Below are 18817 nucleotides of genomic sequence, written 5' to 3'. Positions count from 1 at the left end.
ACAGTAAAATGTGTTGACTGGATTCTACCACTAGCATGCGCTATTCTTCATTGCTTTGTTCATCTCTATAGCTGAATAGAGTCAAAAAAATGAAAATTTAAAGCTTGACTGCGTCTTTTTGTGGTAAAATTCTTTTAGACAGTTGAAACTCTGTAGACATTTAATTTTGATACTACATTGTAAGTGCATGTATTGTTTACCTACTTAGCGAAGTCAATCATCCAGCCAACCACTTTCTTTGTCTTGCAATTTTCTGAGACATAGGGCTAGTAAATATGAAGATTTCGATCTAAAGCATGATGATGGCACTTGTGTGCATAATATTTTCGGTTTTGTTTTCCTCTGTTTTTATCGGACAGACGTTATCTGCAGGTATGTTACAGTTTTGACTCCTTCTTCTTCATCATAATGGGTTTAGTGCGTACATGTATACTATCTGTGTTTTAAAAAGTATGATTTATTGAGATTTGAAGATTTTATAATTAAATAGTCATGGCCATTTTTAGACTGTATTAATTAACTTTTTAAGGAAGAGCTTGTGAAAAGATACAGGAAAATACTCAAATTTGAAAGCTAAAATATAGAAAAAATTTCTTTACGGAATAATAGTTTAAAGCTAAACAAATCAGATCTTGAAATTTAAGGTAGATCTGATTGGCTATTGGTGAACCACCCAGCCTCCTGAAAGTCTCTAGGTCTATTCCGTTAACTTTTTTCGAGATAAGAATTTTGGGTAGACCCTCTTCACCGTGTACCTGTTTTGATAAAAAGATGTTATTTTGATATCTTTGTTGAGCATCTTAGTTATTTCGGATTTCACATTATCTGAATAGTTTTTTAGCTCATCTGAACCGAGGGTTCAAGTGAGATTTTCTGATCGCCGGTTGTCCGTCATCTGTCCGTCCGTCTGTCCGTCCGTCCGTCTGTCTGTAAACTTTTCATATTTTCGACTTCTTCTCTGGAACCACTGGACCAAATTTAACCAAACCAAAGCATCCTTATATATGGTGAGGGGATTTTAAGGACGACACAATCTTAAGAATGAGAAAATGATGAAACAGTCAAAATAGGGCGTAATTATGTCTCCAAAACTCTTCTTCTCAAGAACCATTAAACCAGAAATGCCAATATTTGCATCAAAGATTCTATAAATAGGGACGATCTTAAATTGTTAAAATCGTGACCCCGGAACAATACTGTGGACTCAGGAAGGGTTCGAAGTTCAATATAGAAATATATTTACATCTACCAAACATAATTTCCTCTATTTCTTACGGAAACTTATAGTTAATTCATAGCTCTATAGAAACAGCCAGACTGAAATCTACACGCCCTATTTATCGATTGGTCGAAATCTACAGCGGCTGAAAGTGACAGGACTGTAATTGACACGCCCTGTTTATCGATTGGTCTGAACCTACAGCAACCTTATAAAATCCCGGACTGCACGAAATAATCATGACGAAGACAGACTCAAAGTCTCACAGGAGACGATTTGGCTGTTTCTTTAAACTAACGTACTTTTGTACATTATCAGTAATTTAGTGAATTTTACTAACTTTTCATCATCAGTTTATTAATTAGTTAAAGAAAGATGTTAATATAAACAATAAAATGCTTTCTTTGATGATTCATGCGGGTTATGAAGGTAGCGATCATTGCAGGAAAAATTTACATACCCGCTAACGCGGGTTTATTTTTCCTGCAATGTCGCTACCTTCATATCCCGAAAGAATCACCAAAAGAAAGCATTTTATTGTTTAAATATACATCTATACTTATAAATTAAGACTTTTTGCCAATGAACTAAAAAATGCCAGCACCAGAGATCTGCTTACACCTTTGTTATTTTAATACGTTTTATGTGATGTCTGTAAGCTATAGTTGAACTTTACCTGATACGTAATTATTGTAAAATTAATTAAAAACCTACTTTCTTTTTCGATAAACAAGCCCGAAATAGCATAACAATGAGAGTATAAGATGGTGGACACGCTTTGGCGGATCCAAGTCATTGGGAGTTAGCATCAAAATATATACTTGCAACGAAATAATATTGAATTCAAATTCAAAGGGAAAATTATCTATAGCATACTATTTTTCCTTTATTTGTAAAATCGAGCATACCAGTACTTTGATATATGAAATATTTTTTAATAAATGATGTTATGTACGCAAAAACGGGACGTAGCATTAGTGTCCATTCCAATAATTTAGATTATTGAGAATCAAAATGTGTACATGACAACTATATTTTATTTGATAAAATGAAATATATCGGAAAGGACGTTAACCGGGGGGGGGGCTCCCACTTTTTCCAAGAAAAAATTTAGACAAAATATAAAAGAAATGTTTTAAAAAGTTAAACATACAAAGCCTATCAATGTGTTAAGTGTGATTTCCCGTGCTTGCTCGGGTTATCACCTAATTATACATGTATTAATCCTTTGAAATCAACCACTTTATTTTCGTTACATTGGAAGACTGCGGAACGAAGACCGAGGGATATGGAACTTCCACCTTTTCCGAAACACCGTCCAACGAAGCAGGTCAGTAGTATAGAGTTAGAGTCTACATACTATAACACCAATATCGTTTTATAAATTTTTGAATTTACTGGGTGGGTGTCAAATACAAAATGTACAACATGACAACTGAATGACAACCAGCAAACAAACATTTACAGTGAAGACCATCTTAACCAGCGAGGACGGCTACTACAGCTTTGACTGTTGTGGCGTGATCAAAAAGTGGTCCTTTGTGGTGAAAACCGCTGCCACCGTCAAATTCCAGGTGTGGCGATTCAGCACCACCTATACAGTGGTGGGGGAAAACACATTCACTGTCCCATGTAAGTATTACCCGCCCCACACTGATAGAATCGTATACCTGAATGAAAGTAGTCTGGTTTTCTGTCCCAACTTGTCTATCATAGTTTTGTTCTTGTTTTAGGAAAAAAAAATGTATACGGTGTCAACGTCTCGGCATGCATGCTTATCGTTTTACCTTTGTGTGTGTATGTGTTTGTGAGTGTTAGAGAGAGAGAGAGAGAGAGAGAGAGAGAGAGAGAGAGAGAGAGAGAGAGAGAGAGAGAGAGAGAGAGAGAGAGAGAAGAGAGAGAGAGATGCGTGTTTCAATATTCTTTAATTTTTGTTCTGTATATATGATATGAAATATTTCCTCAGCTGGAGCGGAAAATGAAATTATTGAATTTGAGGTCCCGGAGTCAGAGAGGATCACAGTGAAACAAAATGACGTTTTTGGTTGGTAAGGTTCGCCTTCATTAGACTTTTTAAAATATTTTTTTTACTTAATTTCTTAGATTTTATGATGGGACATATGATTAAAAACTTAAAAAAGGATATAGATAATTCCATGGAGTAAATATATAACATTTAGACTATTTCTTTCAAACTTGCAGTGATAAAAGCTTTATTCACTATGACTTTCGTTGTAATTTGGAATACTTTTGATAATTTGTCATCACAAAAACAATACTACATGTAGCTTATGAAAATTAATTTGATAATTGCTATTAAAATAAGCATGGCGCCTAATTAATAGATATAATTATGTACTCATATTGTATTTGATAAAACAAAATAAAGTAAATCCTCTGAAATGAGTAATTGTTCTATTTTTAGGCAAGGGGATTACATAGCCTATAGCGACGGTTCCGGACACTATCCAAAGGGATTCCGGATCCGGAACCAAGTATTCAACGTCGGGGACACCTTCAATTTTCAGGGAATTGGGAACAAAATCAATAATAGGGCTTATGCGATCACAGCTACGACCACAAACAGTGAGTTATGCCCAAAGCAATTCCTGCTAAATCAGATTTGATGTGATCGCAAAAATGAATTCTACTGATTCTTCAAAAATCATACATCATCACATTAACTGAACTATTATCTGCAACTGATATAACCAGATTCTGCATGCAATATGTTTGATTTGAAATCTCTGTCGCTGTAGGTGCCAGTCCATATTTCTACAATCTCCCGCAGACAATACATGTTTACGATCACATTGCAATCGGGACATCAGTCTTTGCAGTGTCTGCCAAGGACGACGACTCTGACTATGACGGGATTTCCTTAACACTCTCGACGCCATCTTCTTATTTTACACTCTCCACAGGTTACTACAATGATAATACCATTGAATTGCTTGCTTGCTTTAAACTTGGTGTAAATTAATTATATAGAAACCTTTAGAGACTTGGATGGTTGTAGACATGTTTAGGCTTTACAGTATACAGAGAAATATTCGCTCCTGTTTCATTTTCGCCCATTTCGCCGTCGTTCTGAGCGGGCGAATTTAAGACTGGGCGAATTACAATATCTTATCTTACTATTTCTCTTATAAACAGAACTTTGTCTGGAGCATATTCAAGACGGGGTGAAACCGTTTGCAAATGAAGATGCGTAAAAATAACACGGGGCGGAAATAACCCTTTATACAGTATATACCTTCCTTTAGACGAAGAGCTTTATATAAACCTACAGAAAAATGTTAATATTTTAAAGCTAAAATATTTCGATTTTCTTTATTACATCATAGTTTACGGCCAAAAATATCATGTCTACACGTTCAAGGCAGGTCTGATGTTCATAATTTGTTGACCATCCAGTCTCATTTATAATTCGTAAAATAAAAATGATTTACATGTTCACAAATCACGCATCATGAGAGAAAATGCATATCTGTTTTCAATACTCAATTTTTTAAATTTTTTTAACTATGTAAAAAACTGTTATGTTACATTTCAAAATTTATTTCAAATCTATCTTACAAGCATAAACATGATTTATTTTTTGCCAAAAAAGAAAAAAATGAGAAAAAAAATAATTATGTGTGGCTGGTTCTAGCTGAGCTGCAGACGTCTGCCTCGATCAGCAGTCTGACGGGCACTACACAGTCTCTGTCTGTCAAGGTAGAGGACTCGTGCGGAAAATCAACGACCTCAACGCTAACTATCATTGTTAGAAATCAGGTACGTGTAGAGAGAGAGAGAGAGAGAGAGAGAGAGAGAGAGAGAGAGAGAGAGAGAGAGAGAGAGAGAGATTGCTTTTATAATTCCTGGACGCCTTTTTAGCTCACCGAGACGAAGTCAGGGGGAGCAGCTTATGCTATACCCTCGGCGTCGGCGTCGGTGTCGGCGTCGGCGTCCGGACCTGGTTAAAGTTTTTGTTGCAGGTCCTGTATCTAAGCTATTACTTGTCCTATCTTCACCAAACTTGCATGGATGATGCATCTGGACCTACTTATGGACTTGAAAGACTTGGATGCTGAATCTGAGTCCTAAATTTCAGATGCTGGAGGAGGTTAAGGTTGTTGGACCAGGTTAAAGTTTTTGTTGCAGGTGCCCTTTGATAGCAATATCTAAGTTACTGCAGGTCCGTACTTCACCAAACTTGCATGGATGGTGTGTCTTATGATACTGATGCACCAGACAGGCTTGAGTGCTGAATCTGAGCTATAGGTTTCGGATGCTGGAGGAGGTTAAGGTTTTTGGAGCAGGTTAAAGTTTTTGTTGCAGGTGCCCTTTGATAGCAATATCTAAGTTACTGCTGGTCCGTACTTCACCAAACTTGCATTGATGGTGTGTCTTATGATACTGATGCACCAGACAGGCTTGAGTGCTGAATCTGAGCTTTAAATTACAGATGCTGAAGGAGATTAAGGTTTTTAGAGCTGGTTAAAGTTTTTGTTGCAGGTGCCCTCTGATGATTTTATCTTTGTTACTACTTGTCCTAACTTCACTAGACTTCCATGGATGGTGCGTATTATGATACTGATGCACCAGACAGGCTTGGGTGCTGAATCTGAGCCATAGGTTTTGGATGCTGGGGGAGGTTATGGTTTTTAGAGCTGGTTAAAGTTTTTGAAACAGGTGCCCTCTGATGATCATTTCTTAGTTATTACTTGTCCTAACTACACCAGGGGCCCGTTTCTCAAAAAGGCGTAAATCTGGGCCTAAGTTAGTCCGACTAACAAAGTTACGCCAATATTTAGTCGGGTCTAAGTTGCGTTTCTGAAAGATGCGTAAGTTAGGGTTTAAATGTTTAAGAACTTAGACATCTCCGCTGAGTACTAAGCATGCGCATATCGTATTTTGTTTTGCTTTGAGGCTATGATTATATGTGGTGGATCAATTTTCCAATTCATAGTACATGTAGTACCCGAAAGTACGCATGTTATACCACTGAATGTGCATAGTTCAAGCTGTTCATGACATTTTATATTAGTAAAAGTAGAACAAATGCCTATACACTTCTTAACATAATGAAATGTTAGAGAAAAACAGTTGATATGAAAGCGTCATATATAAGAGGTTTCAGAAACCAAATATGTGACAATTAAATGCATTGTAGATGATATTGAGGCACAATCTTACATATTAATTGAACGAAACAATACATAGAAATTAACTTCAATGTTAGTGTAAACTTCAAATATTTATAGAATACAGGGACAAGGTACAGTGGATATGCCCCAATACGTCTGCAGAATAAGAAGTATGCTTCATAGACACTGTGTACATAGATCTTTAGACATTTTCAGATGCTGGGATAAGGCTTGATTCTTTTTTATCAGTTCACTATATTATCTTACCATTACCAAATGAAGATGTAATTAAAAAAATTGTATAGCCATATTTTTAACTTCATATGGAATAATAAAGATAGAATTAAACGAAAAACAATAATTGGAAAAATAGAAGAAGGAGGGACAGGTATTGTTGATGTACTTTTAAAATTCCAAGCATTAAAAGCAGCTTGGATTCCAAGATTTTTGAGAAATAAAGGTAGAAGTATTCTGGGTGAACACCTGGATCATTTATTAAAAAGTAACAATATAGATTTTGAATATATGTTGAAATTAAACTGTGTTAAGTTGGCTAACTTTGAAATGTTTAAAAACCTACCTTTGTTTTATAAAGAAATTTTTATGTATTTTAATCAATGTAAAAAAATTACAGAAATATCAAGTATGAATATAAACGATGTTTTACAAGAGCCTATATGGAATAATAGGCATTTTGTATTTGATGGAAAACCTATGTTCTTTAAGAATTGGATTAAAAGTAACATTCTGTATGTTAAAGACCTATTCACTGACAATGGGTTTAAATCATTGTATGAAATTGGTGATGAAGTTTGCAGTAAAGCAAATCTACTTTGTGAATATAAGATAATAAGTTCTGCCTTTAAGAATATTAGAAATATTGACGGAGTTCAAGCAAAATTTATTAATATAAAAAACAAGAGAACGTTTTTGTTTTTTAAACAGTATTGTTCAATTGAAAACAAGAAATGTAATTTTTTCTATGATATATTATTATAAAGAAAATTTGAACCTCCAAAGTATAATCGTATTTACAAAGAAATGTATAATATACTCCCTGAAAATTGGAGATCTATATATCTTCAAAAAATCAAATTCGCTTTAGATAGAAATATTGCTGAATTCAATTATAATTTGTTACATAACATGTTGTGCTGTAAGAAAATCATGTTTAAGTGGAAAAAAGACACATGTAACAAATGTACTTTATGCTCTGAAATTGAAGATATTCAACATCTTGTATTCACGTGCGAGAATGTACGAAGCATTTGGAACATATTATCTTTTGTAATCAATGTGAGAATTCAATGGAAAGATGTTATTTTTGGCTTTTATTTTGAATGTAACAAAAAGACACGCTTATTAAATAACCTCATTTCTTTTGTTGCTTTAAAAATCTACAAATACAAGATGTTTTGCAGACTAGAAAGTCTCGATGAAACAGAATATAATTTAAGAAATCATGTTAAAAAGTGTACTATTTTTTGGATAAATGTATTGAAATTTAGTAAATGTGACTTAAGAATTGATGTGATTGAAAATGTAACACAATTGTTATAAGATTGTGAGACACATGGTTTTTTTGTGTGTTTTTTTTTTCAATTTATTTTGTATGATTTAGATATATATATATATAAACTACATGTACGAAATTGAATAAAATGATTTAAAAAAAAAAAAAAAAAAAAAAAAAAAAAAAAAAAAATTCACTATATTATTTATAGAAAATAATATGACAATGAGTAACCAACAGCAACCAACTGAAATCGAAAATATCTTTTGTATAAATAATATTACATGAACCTTGTCCATCCTCTGTTCCAATATTGAAAGAATGTAGTCAATGACATGGAAACGATTCTTGATTTTCTGCGATTCAAATGATAATAGTTTCGAAAGATATTAATAGTCAACAATTAACAAGACAGGAATTATCAACATTTGAGGCCGAGGTCTCACCATCTCCCTTTCCTGTATTTTGGTTTAATCGATCGATTGTTTTGTTTTGGTTTTTTTCGGGGGGGGGGGGGGATTGAAAGTAATATACACCATACATAAACAGGGAATAATTCGCCCTGTTTAATTTACAATCATTACACCCTCGTTGTCAGCGGGCGAATTTATGTTGATTTTCAATATCTAATATTAAGTAACTTAAGTAACAGCTGTGACTGGGCGAAGTCACGACAGAGTGAAACTGTTTGCAAGTGTAGAAGGACGGATATTACACGGGACCAAAATAACCCTGTATACAGTATCTTGATTAAAATAAAGATATAAAATCAGTTATCTAAGAACACCCTTCCTATTTAAGGAAAGTTTTATAAATAAAAGGTTTTTACAAGTTTAATGGAAAAGGCATCGAAAAATCCCCTACCCCCTTCCGGATAAGACATTTTGCATCTTTGCGGTTTTAACAAGTGCATGTGAGTTTTACTTTTTTCCCTATTTGCTTTGGGTTATTGGGGTGGGGGTGTATACAATTGGTTATATAATAAGTATGACAAATGCAAGCTAGTTAAATTTGTAAATAATGCACACTGTTGTAAAACTGCTATAACAACGCTTTTGTATTGCAAGTCGACAACTTCGAAATTAAAAAAAAATCCCTTGATATACGTACATTTTAAATATGATGAAACAAAACTATCATGAATTCATGTAATTAAAGATCCATTCAATTATATGAGTACAAATAAACAATGCATATGAATATGCACGAAGATCATTGATAGTACATGTGCCCCATACCTATTTTAATAGAATTACGATCGATGTTAAATATGAACGCAATTGACCATTTCATCCTAGAATTAATAAGATAAATGAATTTGATTTCCAAAAATTCAAGGTGTGCATGTAAAATTTTATAATATTCGATAACCTTGACAAACGCTTGTCAACAGATCTAAAATTGATGCACACTCTGCACGCTTCTAAAACATATTTATAAGTAATATTTTAACAAACAAAAATTGATTGTATCTAAATATATGCGAGTTCATAAACATTCCAAAATACATGTAGCTTTCATACGGTTTTGTAAAGATACTAGGAGTAAAAAAATGAAAATGAAAATGCATACGTGTTGTAAAGTTTTCAGTAATACATGTATAGGTAAAGAACAAACAACCACACACAAGGACAAATTACAAATGTAAACGTTTTGAGTTGCTCCTATTCATAATTTTGAAATCAGTTTCGTTTCACTGGTTCAAATTTGATTAGAAACATTAAATTCTAGTACATGCTTACTGAGTATTGATTAAAAACATCAATAATATATTCGTACTTATATACATCTATCTTGTTGGGGAATACATGTTTAATTTAGAAATAAAGCATCTTTTTAATTATTGTGTTTATATCATTTATCGGGGCATACCCATTCTTCACACTTTAGGTAAATTTCATTACGAGTAGTAATGTATATTACATACGTTTAGTGAGGTGAGCCCATTATTTATCAAATTGATTTAATCTTAATTTATTTAGAAATAGAAACAAAAGGTATTTTCTAAAGTTATATGTACATGTACAAATATTTAAATAAATGTGAATGTTTTCTTTAATAACACATAAAACAAACCAAAAAATAAAATTCTCCGTACATTTTGCCTTAGAAACAAAACACTCGCCATTTTTGTGCACAGACTAAGGACTTACGCCTACCCATTAGCAGGCGTAGATTTAAACCCGAATTTAGTCCCGACTAAGTTTCCGCCTTTTTGTGAAACGCAACTTAGTCTGGTTTTGAGGTTGATATTGTATAATATGATATTAGTTTCTGTAATATAGAATTATATCACATGAAATTGTATAATATGATACTGTAATATTATATAATATCGTATCATACGATATTGTATATTGTTATACTTTCATGTTAAATACTGAAATCTGATTGGTTAAGACGCAGTTAATAATATTTACTATTACCCTCAGCGTTAGCAACGCACTTGGCAACGGGTAACATTAAAAAATGTTACATGCGCGAAAATTATGCGCGTACGGTTCGCTGAAGAATTCACGTTATTCCTATATAAAAGCAGTAAAATTTTCTTAAAAATTTTAAAAAAGACATTCAGTATAACAAAATAAATAGTGCCTGTTTGGGAGGATAACAGTTGAAATTGACACCCCTCGAAAACCATTGTCAACCTCCGCTTCGCGTCGGTTGACAATGGTTTTCTCGGGGTGTCAATTTCAACTGTTACCCTCCCAAACAGGCACTATTTATATAATATGATATTGGTTTATAATATGATATATTATCACATCACATGAAATTGTATTGTATGATATTGTAAAATTTATTATTGTATCATATGATACAATATGTATAATATAATGTTGTATTATATATTTTACTTTATCACATAATATTGTATCAAATTATATTGTATCATATGATACAATATCATATTATGTTTCAAAAATGATACAGTATCATACAATATCAAACTATATTTATATACAATATAATATCATATGTTTCAATGTTATGATGTATTATGTTATATGATATTGTAATATAATACTATGTTGTTTCATATATTATGATATTGTATTATGTGATCAAATACAATAACGTATAACACAATACAATGTCATACCATACTTTACAATATCATATCTCATCCTTGTTTATTATGGTATTTTATTGTATTATATGATACATGTTGTAAATATGATAGGCAGCAATATTTATATTATTGTATTGATTAGCATAAGAACATATGATTATCATACAATTTTTTAACAGATGATATACGATATTGTGTCAAAACAGAATCCATGAATATCCAAGATCATAAAGTATGATTTTCATTTGATATGATAAAGGTGGTCTCATAAAGGTGAAGTCTCATAAGGGTGATGTCTCGTCTCGGTGAGCTTTGTAATCTGTGATTACCTATGTTTAGATTCCGGTAATTACCTCTCTTCCCACAACCTATGAAATACAAGAAACGCATACATCCTCCTCTCTCATCCATACCCTGGGGGTAACAGACGGGGAAGCTGTTACTTGTACAGTCACGAACACTTCACCCGCTGGAGGCCCCTTTACCGCCAAAGAGATAACGACAGGTTCAGGGAGTAAGTATTTAACGAGATTTTATTTACATTTGTTGATGTTTATATTTCCCGTTTTCAAACTTCAGACAGACTGAAATATCAAACATGTGCGGTTCCAGAAAATTTTCCAAAGGGGGGTCGAGGGGGTTCGAGGGATATTTATAAGTTTGCGGGGGGGGGGGTATTCGATGCATAGTTTTGGTAATTTTACCAAAATTCGAATTTTCTTGGACCCCAACCCTCTCTCTAGATCTGCACATTGTTAAATTCAATTAAGATCTGGTGAATGAGACTAGCCTACAGGTTTATGAGATTTGAATCCTTTTGAGCTTTTGGCTTAATATTGATATCTAACCTTGGTTAAATAAATTGTAGTTGGGCATAATTAGTTAAAACACGATGTTAATCAGTTCTAATGACAATCTGAAGAGAATTAAGATTTTTTTCATATCTGAAAAATGAATTAAACCACAAAATTAATATCTTCGAAATCTGCAAAAACGGCATCTAATATGCTCTTCACTTGTTGTTTGAATAACAAATACCAAGAAACGACAATACATTATAAAACAATTTTATTACAAACAATGCTTATTTTTCTACTGACTAATCGACAGATTATGGAATATATACCAATGCTAACCCGATGTTTGATTACGACACGACCAAACGATTTGACGTGCTGGTTCGGTGTAGTGATGGCAAGGATCACGACGTGGAACAGCTAGTGGTCATTGTCAAAAAGAACGCCGTGCCAGACTTCACCAACCTGCCAAGTAAGACTCCTTAGTGAAGCAGGAGAAAGAATTGATTCTTCATTGTTTTCTTTTTCTAATATAAAAAAATTACACTCATTTGATAAATTAATAAGAATGAAGAATATTTGTTGTAGAGCATATTGAAAAGGACCAGCAGACGACATCGAATAACGTCGTTCTGGACACAGTGTCTGTGACCGACACGGATGGACTGACCTTTACTTACACCTGTGACCCCGCCTCTTGTCCAATCAGCATTGCAAGCAGTAATTACTTAAAAATATTGTCGAAAACATTTCACTAGTCGACATTTTGTCATTTACTTAATTGATTCAATATTTTGTTGTATTTTGATTAAAGACGGGAAAATAACGTCCACCTCTGCATTTTCCACGGTTTTTACCCCTGGGTATGACGTCATAATTGCAGCCAATGATGGGCACACAACTGTTGGCGGGAAATTGTGGAGTGTACATGTCAAAGGTATATCCCAACATTTATTTATCACCAATATATACCGAAGCCTTCTATGCTAAATTACAATGTTTTTAGCGTAGTAATTTAAGTTGAACCGACTTCATGTTGTTTTGTTTTGAAATTCAGTTGCGACCACCTCAGTCAATTTTACTACTCTTTGCCTTCTTAAACCTTACTGAATTGATACTTGATTTGCAAGGTTTACAGGACCAAAATGAATGCAATTATTGGGCTTCCTTCTTCGATTCGTAGATATTAATGACAGACCACAATTCAGCAATGTGCATGGTAGTTTGGGTGTATTTGGTGTGGTGGAGAATAGCCCGGTGGGCACCACCTTGTATGTGGTCAGTGCCACAGACATAGACGCCGGCGACACGCTCTCCTTCTCCTGGACCAGTTCTCCCACACTTGGGCTTTCGTTTTTCGATTTGGAATCCAGTAGTAAGTGAGATATAGGAACAAACCCCTGTATACATCATTAGATTGTATTAGATGTTCACGGAACCTCTGACCGACCGGTATAATGTTTCACCAACACCAACATTTCCTTCCATATTAAAATACTAGTACTTGTATTTAAATATTTCAGATATTCATCTTTTTGTTAGAGAGAGAGAGAGAGAGAGAGAGAGAGAGAGAGAGAGAGAGAGAGAGAGAGAGAGAGAGAGAGAGATTATATGAATCAATTTTCAAAGTTAATACAATTTACAGCTGGAGTAATCAAGACCAAGGCTAGCATAAATTACGAAACCATGGCTTCCAAGAGCTTTAGCTTCACTATTTCTGTCACCGATAGCAAAGATACCGCCACCGCCACCGTCACGATCAACGTCATTGACGTGAACGAGGCGCCTAGTTTCCATCAGACGTCATACAGTGTCACCGGTGATGAGGACGGGGTAGGGTTATATTTTTTGTTTGCTTGGCTTTTTGAAACTCTATATATGAGAAAAAATATTAATACATCAACAATTGTTTTGAACGAATAAGAACCAAAATGGGCCAGCTTCAACATTAATTTTATAATATCTCGTTGGATTTTTAAAAAAAGGCTGGAACCAAATTATCCGCTCCTGGTTTGTCAGTAGCTGATCCTGACGCTGGAGACACTAAGTTTTATACTCTGGACTGCAATGGTTACAACACCGGTTTCTTTGAAATGGATTCATCGAACGGTGATGTGTATCTGGGTCGGGATTTTGACCGCGATGCAGGGCATCCAGAAACCACCTCGTGTAACGTGACGGTCCGAGACAAGGGTGGACTAACTGACGTCAGTAGTCTGACCATTACCATTGATGACGTCAACGACAACACCCCGACATTTGAATCCCCAGTTTTCACCTTTTATCTCGATCCTTTGGACCCAATAGGAACTCGTGTAGGTGACGTCACCCTGTCAGCCACAGACAATGACGTCTCGGCTTCTTTCAGCGATGTGACATACGATGTTGATATGTCAGCTTTTGGTAAGTGAAGTATAGTTAATTGGAATTACATTTTTACCGTTTCCTACTCATCTGGCACTAGTTTACAAATATCCCACTTTTTATTTTTTTGGTCAGGTAATGCTTATTTTGCCGTAGACGGGGAGGGAAATATAACTGTTAACAACGATCTATCCTCAAAATTTTCACGATTGGAGATCATAGACTTCAAACTCATTGCCAGAGATTCCGGAGGCCTGTCTGCTACATCCACCGTGTCTATAATATTCCCAGGAGTAAGCTTATATTTATATTTTTATCAATTATAACAAAGAATATAGAAATAATACGAAATGTCATGAACAAACCTTTCTGCATTTAACATTTTGTACTAAATTCTTTATTTCCCAACATTGGCGCTGTAACAGACGACAACGACTACTACAACAACTACAGAGCGGCCAAAGGAATTCTGGGAAGACCCGCTGACGGTCGTCTGGCTGGAGTTTGCGTTTGCGTTGTTCGCAGCTTTGATTGTTTTTATTGTCATCGTGTCTATCCGCCACTGTCCAAGGGGTTCAAAAGCTGGTCAGTCCAAGTAAGTACAATGTGGTTTAAAATTATCGATAAGTTTATGAACTGTATATACCCAAGATCACAAGTCGGGGAAGAGTAGAAGGTTTTGTAATTTGGTGATACAACCGTAACTACTCGGCTATTTCCGCTGGGGGGGGGGGTTCGCGAGCGGAAATGGCCGAGTACTAGTTATTACGATTGGGTTATGATATACTTTTCTATTTCATTCGTTCAAGGGGAAATAATGCATCACTCAACGACACCAAAGACAAAGACAGATTGATGAAGAAACAACCAAAGTCAAAACTACGTTCTATCAACCATCTTCTCGGTGCCTTTTCCTCGGGAAACAAGTCTACAGAGAATAAAAATGAATCTAAGGACACACAGAAAATGGAAAAATCTAGTAAACGATGAAAATAGGATGGTCACATTCAACGATGAGAGAAATACATGATCATAACAATCTGCTGCAGTATGGCTTGACAAAGCCAAAAAATTACCAATGGACATGCTCAATATCATAAATACACAGGAATTATAAGAAATGTGCATTTGTGTCCATCTATAATTTGTATGTTTAATTTCCATCGTGCACTGCTCGCTTTTTTAAGCTTTATTACACCTCGTCATAAATTGAAAATAAACTATTTAGTCAAACAAATGCTATTATTTACGTGCTGTTCATACTTAAGTATTTTAGAGCACACTGCTTTTACAACACGTCATATTTTCTTTAAAGTTTAGAATCTTAGAATTGTATTAATATTCCACAGAACAAACACATTACGAGGGGACAAAAGACGCGGTTTAGAGCCAGGCTTTGCCGATAGCTAGTTCAAGACCACGCATCTTGGCCCCGTGGTAATATTTCACTATCGCACACAATTTAATTCTAGCATTATTTTACATTACAGATTATGTCTGACAAATTTTTGTTATGATGTTCAAAAAATTGTATAGCGAACTTAGTAAACGATTTCGTGGTATATATAGCGCTTTTAAAAACAACACATTTTCAGTATTATACAATATTTAGTTATATTTACATTTTCCAGTGTCTTTGTCTGTGATAACAATACGAACAAGTTTTGTAATGTATCGTCCAATACATCTAACCAATGACTATTTTAAAATATCTACAATAGCTGAAAATTACATACGTATAAGTAATAAGAAATCATTCTTTGTATATAATGAGGTTATCAAATACCGACGGGAGTGATCAAATCCAATAAAGCTCGTAGGGCTTTATGATAAATTTGATTATGCCCGACCATATTTGATCACCTCTTCATACCCAAAGAGCGCTTTCTTATTTTCTAAATAATATATTCAAAGAAAGGCAAACTAGTACATAATTACTTGGTTAAATAGTCTTGATTATCTTACACGACATCAATAAAATCTTTAGGTTTTCTGAAGGATATATATTAAAGAAAACAGTGAGCACGCAATAAATAATTATCAATATTTCTAATCGTACAGTGAGGTTGCCGTTAACGAATCGTTCCCATTAACGAATCACTTTCATATAAACAATTCTGTAATTTTCTTACCAGGGACCAATACTTTGCTTAACCTATCCTGTCATGCTGAGTTATTCACGCTTTTGTCATTTAACATGAAATTATTAAAAATCATCTTCTTCAATGTCGTAATTTTTAAACAAAAACCAACAAGCTTTTTCATGACGCAGACTAGAAGCGTGCGTGCAGCAGACTACTTTCACTTTACGGTTGAGTTCTAATCTGAACGGTACGTTGTAGGTAAGTGAATTTAGTACAGATGTTTGATAAAATTATCTGTCTAAGAACACTGACAGTGGCATACAATTTCTTAATCAGAGAATAATTCTATTAGCTAAAGAGGTGTATGTAGTTAGGTTTCCAGTAACGGATCACTGATACAAGAAGAATCGCTAGATGCAGGGACCCCGTCAAACTTTATTTTTTCGCGTGCGGTTATATTTGCACATCTGTTACAATAGGATTTAACAAATATTTAAATGCACTTCATCCCCTTTTGTAGAAAATTTCTCTATCCGATAATAATTTAAACTATACTTTGGTATTCCTGCAATAATAAATTCATTAAAATACAAGCAATGTTACTAGCCTAAAATAATTTTTTTTCTTATTTTTACTGACAATATATAATTATATGGACTTTCAGATATGTCTCCCAAAAAAGTGAAAAATAAAGGTGGTGGAAACACACCTACCCAGAAATCTGCAGCCAAAATAACAAAGAAATACAGAGGATGCGGAAAGAGAATGTCTCCACACAAAAGGCAAAAAGTCAGAAGAGCATTATACGATGTAAGTAAAAACAATCAGTCAATTAGGAAAGCAGCAGAGGAGAATGAGCTCTCTTATTCATTTCTATATCGACGGTGGAAAGGTGAAGTAGACCCATATAAAGTAAAAGGACAACCTCCCGTATTCACTGAATCAGAAGAAACAGCCATGGCAAAGTGGCTTTGTGAAATGTTACAAAGGGGTATGGGTTTGAGGATGTGTGAGTTTTTAGACTTTGTACAGTCAATTGTTAACAAAGAAAAGCGCCAGGTGCCGTTTAAAAATGGAAGACCAGGTAAAAAATGGTTTTATGCATTTATGAATAGAAATTCCCACATTATCAACCAAAGAGTAGAGACAGCGCTAGAGCTAAAGAGATCTCAGGTCACAAAAGAAAAAATGAATGCATGGTATGACAGATTTAGAGATTTTTTGCTAAGCATTGGTCTGATTGACAAACCAAGCAAAATATGGAATGCTGATGAAACAGGTTTCAATATGGGCAGCAACAAAAGCAAAGTCATAGGGCCAATTAGACGAGACCTAGGTGTGCCTCACATTTCCTTTGGGAAACAGCGTCTCACTGTGATGTTTTGTGGCAGTGCCTCTGGGCAAATGATGCCTCCATTTCTTGTTTACCCAGAACCAAAACCAAGGGGTTATAACCCTCTCAATGGGTCTATAGATGGAACAGATCTTGCATATACAAAGAAAGGGTGGATGGACAGAGCAACGTTTTCCAAGTTCATAGACCATTTTGATCGATATGCTGGGGTAGAACGTCCAGTTTTGCTTCTTTTTGACAGTGTAAGTAGCCATGTTGATCATGATGTATTCATGAAAGCCAAATCAAAAGGAATTGAATTATACCGAATTCTTCCTAATGCCACTCACTTGATGCAACCTCTGGATAAAGGTGTTTTTGGACCACTTAAGTCTAAGTGGCACCTTACATCAAGAAAGTACACCAGAGAAAATCCAGGTAAAGCGATTGGGAAAGAGAATTTTGCAGTAAAATTGTCAGAGACCTTCTTACATTTTTACAAACCATTGACTGTAATCAATGCTTTTAAATCAGCAGGGATATATCCTGTTGACAGTACAGTCATCACTCATGAAATGCTGAAACCCTCACTGACTTATACAGATAAAGCAGCAAATGAATGTGCAGAGGTTGAGAATGAGACAAGTACTAGTAGTCAAGAAGAATCCGAGGAACAAAAGAAAGCCAAAGGTGCACTTGAGGTTTTTCAGAGCACTCTTTCCACACCTGTCCGGCAGCGCTATGCCAATCAATTAGAGGAAGGTCTTGATCTTGAAGGACAGTCTCCTTGTTTTAATGTATATAAAAAGTTGCATGACAAAGCATATCCACCTGACAGAGGTTTGAAAAGAAGGAGCAAACATACAAGTAGCGCTAGCACATCAGGACTTGACTTGCTTGCTGATGCAGCTCTGTTACAGTTAGACACCCAACAGCGTGAACAGTCTACTCCTCATGATCATGAAGACAGTAACAGACGAATCAGAGAACATTCAGATACTGGTGATGTGCTGATGTCTCCTGTGTTGAAAGAAAGTTTGGTCTACCCTAAGGCAACTAACAGTTTAACAAGAGCACGACAGTCTATTTTAGATGCATGCCCTGATCACCTGACCTCCCCAGAAAGTATCAGAGAGTTCTCCTTAAAGCAATTAGAGACAGTCAAGTCTTTTGCTGAAAAAGAAAGAAAAGCTAAACTTCGGTACATGAAAAAATCAGCAAAAAAAGAGAAGAAAACTGTACAAAAGAAAAGAAAGAGTAAAGTATGTCACAAAATTAAGTCAAAGACTTTGAGAAAAA

The 18817-nt window shown here is 34.8% G+C and overlaps 1 protein-coding gene across 1 annotated transcript; it reads left to right on the top strand.

Moving 5' to 3' along the window:
* The first annotated feature begins 220 nt into the window (after nucleotides 1–220).
* Nucleotides 221–15338, top strand: LOC105341575 (protocadherin-9). Its single transcript, XM_011448156.4, has 17 exons — nucleotides 221–372; nucleotides 2484–2549; nucleotides 2687–2851; nucleotides 3186–3267; nucleotides 3645–3805; nucleotides 3979–4143; nucleotides 4875–4999; nucleotides 11280–11454; nucleotides 12051–12209; nucleotides 12326–12457; nucleotides 12552–12674; nucleotides 12921–13112; nucleotides 13383–13570; nucleotides 13723–14140; nucleotides 14237–14394; nucleotides 14527–14696; nucleotides 14911–15338. Exons 1-17 carry the CDS (start codon nucleotides 297–299, stop codon nucleotides 15089–15091), a joined length of 2736 nt encoding a protein of 911 aa, XP_011446458.4. The 5' UTR covers nucleotides 221–296; the 3' UTR covers nucleotides 15092–15338.
* Nucleotides 15339–18817: the final 3479 nt, after the last annotated feature.

Source organism: Magallana gigas, chromosome 5, assembly GCF_963853765.1.
Source record: "Magallana gigas chromosome 5, xbMagGiga1.1, whole genome shotgun sequence".
In the NCBI taxonomy this organism is placed as follows: domain Eukaryota; kingdom Metazoa; phylum Mollusca; class Bivalvia; order Ostreida; family Ostreidae; genus Magallana; species Magallana gigas.
Note: the sequence above shows the minus strand (reverse complement) of the source record. Positions and strands in the feature narration are given on the sequence as shown.

What these genes read in the sequence shown, in the direction of transcription:
- LOC105341575 (XM_011448156.4), top strand. Translation starts at nt 297, where the DNA reads ATGATGATGGCACTTGTGTGCATAATATTTTCGGTTTTGTTTTCCTCT. An exon ending in CGGACAGACGTTATCTGCAG is followed by an intron (nt 373 to 2,483) that starts GTATGTTACAGT and finishes TTACATTGGAAG; the next exon opens with ACTGCGGAACGAAGACCGAG. An exon ending in GATAACGACAGGTTCAGGGA is followed by an intron (nt 11,455 to 12,050) that starts GTAAGTATTTAA and finishes ACTAATCGACAG; the next exon opens with ATTATGGAATATATACCAAT.